The 7,075-nt window shown below is 45.7% G+C and overlaps 1 protein-coding gene across 1 annotated transcript; it reads right to left on the bottom strand.

Moving 5' to 3' along the window:
• Positions 1 to 3,701: 3,701 nt before the first annotated feature.
• CCL16 (chemokine (C-C motif) ligand 16) lies at positions 3,702 to 5,953 on the bottom strand. Its single transcript, XM_006756406.2, has 3 exons — positions 5,768 to 5,953; positions 4,460 to 4,580; positions 3,702 to 4,050 (listed from the first exon to the last, which is right to left on the bottom strand). The coding sequence occupies exons 1-3, from the start codon at positions 5,847 to 5,849 to the stop codon at positions 3,924 to 3,926; spliced, it is 330 nt and encodes a 109-aa protein (XP_006756469.1). The 5' UTR covers positions 5,850 to 5,953; the 3' UTR covers positions 3,702 to 3,923.
• Between the last annotated feature and the right edge of the window lie 1,122 nt (positions 5,954 to 7,075).

Below are 7,075 nucleotides of genomic sequence, written 5' to 3'. Positions count from 1 at the left end.
AATTTCTATATGTGACATGGCACCAGAGTTAAGTTAGGGTTTTTCAAAATGCTGACACGCTGAGCTCAAAAGGTTCTCCATCACTGACATAGAGGCTAGATTAGAAAAGGTTATGCAGCTTCTTGCTGTTCTTTAGTTATTTATTTAATCTTCACCCAAGGATATTTTTTCCATTGATTTTCATAGTGGAAGGGAGGGAAGAAAGGGGAGAGAGACATTGATGTGAGACATGTGGATTGGTTGCCTCCCAATATCCCTGATCAGGGCCCAGGGATCAACCCAGGTACATGTCCTTGACCAGGAATTGAACCCGGGATCTTCCGTACATGAGCCAACACTCTAACCAGCGAGTCAGCATTTTAGCCAATCCTATGACCAGTTCAAACTGCAAACTTTCACGTCTGCAGTAGATGGTGATCAGATCTTAGTTTAGTTCTTTAAGTTTTAGCTGCAAGCTGCTTTCAGTTTTCCCCAAGTATGTATGTTTTAGGGATGTCAGGACTAGAAACTTGGGCTAAGTTTATAGAAAGAATTTGGAATTCCCTTTTGATGATTTTTTTTTTTTCATTTTGGAGTTTTCTCACTCTCTCTCCAGCAGCCACTATTTCTTCAGGCTCCTTCCCCTGGTTCATCTGGCTAGAAAGGCCACAAACTTTCTTAGCATTTTGGTCAATCCTGTGGCATCCTTCACAACAACTACAGTTGACCTCAAGCCACTGCCACAAAAATTAGGAACTCTATCCCTGATGTTTTGCTCCAATTTTCAACGCCCCTACAAAACCTGTCTGCTTTTGTAAGTCTCTCGTGCTTTCAATTATTTTAAAAATTTGTCCAGAGTTTATAGCTTTTATTCTTGATCTTGCCATTAACATGGTTCCTTTCCATCAGCTTCTTTTCCTCTGTTATAGTCAGCAGGGTGAGGACTGAAGACTGTCATCTCGCCTTTACAGTGAAAACCTGCTGGGCTCAAGCTTCCTTTCTCTGAGAAGGGAGCCCATCAGTGCTGAATCTCTACTGTGAGCCAGGCACAGTACTGGGCACTTTACATCTGTTAACTGGCCTGATTCTCCTAATAACCTGTAGTTGTGGATTTTTTTGGTTTCCATTTTATAGCAAAGAAAACTGAAGCTAACACCCAAACATGCTCTAAATCCTCATATCTTTAAAAATCCTCCCTTGAACCCATACCTGCTTCTAGCTCTTGCCTTAAATTTTGCTTTTCTTCACAAAAAAGTTTTTAGAAGAGTTGTCTATGTAGAGTCCTAGGCCCCACTTCCACACCTCCCATTCCGTCTCCCACCCCTTTGGTTGGGTTTCTATCACTACTTTCCACTGAGACCTCTCCTCAAAGTCACTGATGACCTTTATAGGTCAAATTCAGTGGCCATTTCTGGATCAAGGAACAGGAGCTCACAGCCCAGTAGAGTTGAAAGCACGTAGCACCAGCCCCCTGTGAAGGGACAAGGGCAGGGAAAACACTGGTTGATGTGTCATTGTATGAGTTAAAGTGCTTTTGGCACAGGTAACAGGAACCAAGATCTGCTAACTCTGGCTAATGTAAACAAAAAGGGGGATACCCAGATTTCCATGGATGGATGAATAGATAAACAAGATGGAATGTTATTAAATTTTAAAAAGGAATAAAATTCTGACTCATGAAGTAACATGGATGAACCTTAAAGACATAGGCTAAATGAAATAAGCCAGTCACAAAAGGACAAATACCATATGACTCAACTTATATAAGGTAACTAGAGTAGTCAAGGTCAGAGAGAAAGAAAGTAGAATAATGATTACTAGGGGCTGGGGGAAGGAGGAGTGGGGCATTATTATTTAATGGGTACAGAGTTTCAGTTTGGGAAGATGGAAAAGTTCTGGGAGATGAATAGTGGTGATGATTGCACAACACTGTGACTGTACTTAATCCCACTGAATTGTACACTGAAAACTGTATACTTAAAGTGGCATGTATACTTACCAGACACAAACCAGAATTAACCTAAACCAACAGAAAGTTATTCCAGAGGTGTTAATGCCACCATGGCCTTTCAGGGATTACACACACACACACACACACACACACACACACACACACACACGACGATGAATGTTGGGGCATCTCTGGTAACTGAGAGAGACTAGCTAAACCTCCAAGCCTTTGTCGGGGACAGGAAATGCAGCAGCTCCAGGGACTTCAGTGCAAGAGTTTATAGACTTCTTTCCTTGGGATGCTGCTCCAACAGCAACCTTATGTTTCTCTGGTCCAGATTTCATCTCTCTGAGGGAGATTCTGATTGGCTAGCTGTGGTCAGGGGCTTCAGTTGGGGAGGGGTTGCAGGCTCATGTATTACCACTTGAGGCCACTAGGAGGAGTTATGGGTCAATTTACCAGAATCCAAATCATTGGCTAGTTTTCAAAATGATCATTTTACTTGAATTTGTTTCTCTTAATTACATATATTTGAATATCTGATTTTTGTTTTGTCTCCACAACAGCATTTTGGGGGAATTTTGACGTTTTTCTGAGTCAGCTTCCAGCTGTTGAGCTGGAGGCAGAAAGGTAGCAAGAAGAGGATATTGAGTATGTATGTCTGGCCTTGGTGCCATGTAAATTCTCCAGCTCCCAACCTTGACAAAATGCTTAGAATGTGTTTTCTCTCTCTTTATTGATTAAGGTATTACATATGTGTCCTTATCCCGCTTAGCATAATGCTTTCCAGTTCCATCCATGTTGTTGCAAGTGGTAAGAATTCTTCCCCCACCGCCCCCCCCGAAGCGTAGTATTCCATTGTGTAGATGTACCACATCAGAATGTTGAGAAGCTACTGAAACAACTAGATTAACTTTCTCCCACCCTATCAAAAAGGAAGTCAGGAATGAAGCTAGGATTAAAGGAAATTTTCTTTATTGAATGGTTGAGTTTTGGACCAAGATTTTTACCCTTAACCTAGTCTAATGCCCTTTTCCTGTCCCGAAAAGCTTAGTGTAGGAGCTAGAAAGTCTCACCTCTTCTTTTGTTTTTATGCTCTTTGTACCCATGCCACCTGAGGGGGAGACCAAATCTTAGGGAGGTGGCAAAACCTCAGCAAAAGTGTCCAAGATCAGCCCTGGCCTGGCAGCTCAGTTGACTGGAGCATTGTCCTATGCACTGAAAGTTTGTGGGTTCAATTCTTGGTCAGAGCACATACCTAGCTTGTGGCTGGATGTCACTGTTGTTTTTTTCTCTTTCTCCCCTTTCCTCTCTAAAAATCAATAAACATATTCTCAGGTGACACTTAAAAAAAAAAAAAGACAAAGATCATTAGCATGTGATATTTCCACCCTGGCCTGCTAAGAAAAAGTTATTCCTTTTTTTTCCTGAGAGTTTTTGTAAATGTTTATTTAAGCCAAAGCCAAACTGATGACATATGCAGGGACACTAGATTTCAAATGTTCCCAAACATTATGTTTTAAAAGGGGAAAAAAAAATAGAGGGCAGGGTAGGGGGTAGGGGGGAAGAGATCTAGAAATAGGATAAGGATGGACAAGAAAAGTCAAGAGTTCTGTGGAGCTCTTAATGAGTCAGAGGCCAGAGATGGTCAGGCTGGTTGGGAGCGGGATGCAGCTATTAGAGTGGTTGTTGTATTGGTGTTAGGTGAGAGAGTGTGAGCAAGGGGAAAGATGTGGAAGGCGTTTTTCTGTGTATTAAGAATGTATGCCTGCTCACCTCCCTTAACTCTGGCATTTCCTCCAGAGATTGAGAAAGTATTCAAAATACTTTTATTTTTTGGATCACTGGCTCATTTCTCTGAATGTGACTGTCATTCAGACCACAAGGTTGCCCTCGTTTTTCATAGGGTCACACCTTTCTTTCCTGAACCTGGGCTTCCACTGAGGCTTGACTATCATGAGGGGTTGAGGAGCTGGGCTAGGCCTTTCTATGATCAGATAGATTTAACCTGGGGCAACTTCCTGGGGGGTAGCAAGGGCAGGTTGGGATCCTTGATGTAATCTTGGACCAATTTGTTGTTGGGATTGGTGCAGATCTCTCGTTTCTTTTTGGTGACAAGGCTGTGGAGACAAAGTTAGACTGTCATGGGCCAGACAGTAGAGTGGGAGTCCAGTCCACAATCCCCCACTTCTAGCTTACACGGGGCTAACCTAGGCCTCCCCCATCTTGGCCCCATCAGAGGGTCTCCCTCTATAGCCTCTAGACCACATCAACCCTACTTGTAGCCCCTTCCCCACCCAGCCTAGACCCTCAGGCATGGGTTTCATTATGAGCACTATTTATTGGGTCACACAGCTATAAGTAGCAAAATCAAGAATTCAACCCAGGCCTGTCCTGTTAGAGTCAAAGCCCTTAATCACTACTCTCCTCCTTCTAGTATGGAGATGGAGAGTTACTGGTTTTATGCATTCATTCCAGTCCCTGGTTCCCCTTCCTTTTCCACAGAAATATCTGTAGGGAAGTACTTACATGATTGCTGGCAGGTTACAGTTGAAGGCCTTTCTGTATCCCACCACCAGTTTCCTTGGTAATACTTTCTCGTCATACTTCAGGCAGCAGCTGGGTGAAATGTTCACTGACATAGGACTTCCTGAGGGAATCACATTGAAAGCTGACCCGAGGAGGCAGAGAGGGAGCCCATGACCTCCACCTCCCGTCCACTGCACTTCCCTTCTTTGATGGCAAAGCCATCTGTTAGCAGGGACTGAGCACAGCTGGTGGCAAGGCTTGGAACATCTTGAGCGCACCATTTGGCTGACTTGTGTTTTAGGTGAGCCATTTTCTCTTTCTCGAAGCCTGAACCCACCGCATAAGCCTGCTTGACCTCCCAGAGGGCACTGTTATCCCACCATATGCACCTCTGCACACAGTGACATTAATGTCCTTGGCTCTCAAAACAAAGTTTAGATCAGGGCATCCTGAGAGCGTGTGGGCAGGTTATGTGGTGTGCACGACCCTTGCTCCTCCAAATATTTATACAGGCAGAGTTGGGCTCGACTGCAAGCCAAGGGCAGCCTAGGGAGAAAAGGGCTGGGGCAGCAGAAGGCAGGTCTGTGGAAGGACTGAGTGGTCCCTTCCCTGTCACCAGGTCCTCATAAATGATGGTGGAAGCAGGGGTAAAGCAAGGTGAAACAAATCTTGTTCTCCATAGCTCCCAAGCATTCTGTAGCTCCAAAACCTTTTAGCCCGTTTCCCCTTTCCCTTTTCCCACAGACTTTATTTAGATCTAGGCTGGGGGTGGGGTGGGTGGAGATGGGCGTCATGAAACCCCAAATGGCACACTTGGGTGAGCATCCCGTTGGGACCCCTTTTGGTTGCCATGAGAGTCCCAGCAGTCTGTGCCAGGAAGGGGTGTCTAGGTTCAGATCCTCATGTCTGAGCTTAGCCCCAAACATCGCTCGGCCTGCCTACCCAACACTGTCTGCTCTCCCAGAGAGCAGGCTGTTCTCATCCACTTGCCTTGCCTGCCTCTTCAGCACATACATTTATTGTTGTCTCTTCTGTTACTTCCTTGGCTCCTCTTCCTAAAGGCTCATCCCTTGGGACTTCTGACATAACCTTGACCCATCTTCCCAAAACTGCCCAACCCCAGAAGGATCTGGACCACAGCCCAGCTACTTACGAAGGGAAGAGTTTCAAGATAGCGGCTAAGCATGCAGGAGGGGGAGAGGCCCCAAGGATGATGACAGAGATCTGACAGCGTTCTTGGTGTCACCTCACTGCTAGCTGCCCCGGTCCCCTTGCTCATCGCTGCCCTACAGGGGCAGGTGGACTCACTTGCCTGGCTGTAGGAAGCAGAAGCAGAAGCAGTGCTGAGGCTGAGGAGGAGGAGAAAGAGGGCAGCCACGAAGACCTTCATCCTCTCAGGGGGGCAGTTCAGCCTCAGGAGACGGCTGAGTGCAGATGTCCTACTTGCTGCTGGTCGTTCCCTCTCTGACCACTTAGCCTCTGAACTCTGATCACTTCAGAGCAGGTGGAGGCGGAGAAACAGGCCTCCCCCAGTGTTTGCTGAAAGGGAGGGTGGTGGGGCAGGGCCTGGTGCAAAGTTGAATTCAGTGATTTGAATTCAGGTTAAGGAAAGAACAGAGAAAGGGAATATGTGGCAAACGTGTGCTGTGTATCAGCCACCTTGCGTATCCTAATTTACTTAATCCTCACAGTTGTTCATTTTTGTTGTTTTGTTTTTCCTTGCATTTCATTTTGTATAGTTTCTATTGCTATGCTTTAAATTCACGTATCTTTTCTCCTTCTGCAGTGTCTAATCTGCCATTAATCCTGTCCAGTGTCTTTGCATTTAGACACTGTAGTTTTTAATCTCTGGCTTTTGGGAACACTGTGTTTCTCTTTTCCTGGCTTCAAGCGATTCTTCATACACCTGTACTGACTAGTACTTTGTGGAATACTCAAGATCTCTCTGCATATCCCCAGACTTCTTGTCAGTGGACCGCTTTGCTTTCTAGTATTGTGTGGACGGACAAAGAGCTGTCCCGTGAGACTTTCAGTATCAAACGTGGCCTCTTCTTGACAGATGAAGAACTACTTGGAGAAGGACCGTTCATGAAAGTACTGCCAGGCCGGAAGGACACCAGCACTGAGCTGACTTGAGCCAGAGAGGGCATCCTCACACAGAAACGGAGACAGGTCACCAGCCTTCACGAGCAGCCGGGCTTTAAAGAGAAAAGTGATGCTATGCGTGCATCAAATTACATACTGCCCTGTTTCTTGGAGGGGAATCGGAGATATGGAATCAACCTTATTACCATTCAATAAACTCCCCTTTTCAAATGATCACGCTGTAAACATGCCCGAGTCCCTTGAAAAACATAGAGGGAACCTTTCTCTTAAACTGTTTACCATTCAAGTTACAAAAATAAATTGAGGAAACTGTTTTCCGAAGCACGCCTCTGATAAAGCTTCTGAGTGAGCGGCAAGAAGTAAAGTTTCAAGGCAGAGCGGGATCCACAGCCACGGACAAAGGAGGGGCTGGAAGCCCAGAATGAACCGGGAGGGGAGGAGCCCACTGACAGAGGACAGCTGCGTGAAAGCGCCTGGCCTGGTGCACCCTCTGTGCGCGCGCGCACGTGG

This window comes from Myotis davidii, unplaced genomic scaffold (assembly GCF_000327345.1).
Source record: "Myotis davidii unplaced genomic scaffold, ASM32734v1 scaffold574, whole genome shotgun sequence".
In the NCBI taxonomy this organism is placed as follows: Eukaryota; Metazoa; Chordata; class Mammalia; order Chiroptera; family Vespertilionidae; genus Myotis; species Myotis davidii.
The sequence above is the reverse complement of the archived record's forward strand: the minus strand, read 5'-3'. Positions and strand labels throughout refer to the sequence as shown.

Excerpts from the sequence above, each read along its gene's own strand:
- CCL16 (XM_006756406.2), bottom strand. The coding sequence starts at position 5,849 with ATGAAGGTCTTCGTGGCTGCCCTCTTTCTCCTCCTCCTCAGCCTCAGC. Across the intron at positions 4,581-5,767 it reads TGCTTCCTACAGCCAGGCAA|GAAGTCCTATGTCAGTGAAC; the intron begins GTGAGTCCACCT and ends TGATTCCCTCAG. Across the intron at positions 4,051-4,459 it reads TGTAACCTGCCAGCAATCAT|CCTTGTCACCAAAAAGAAAC; the intron begins GTAAGTACTTCC and ends TTGTCTCCACAG.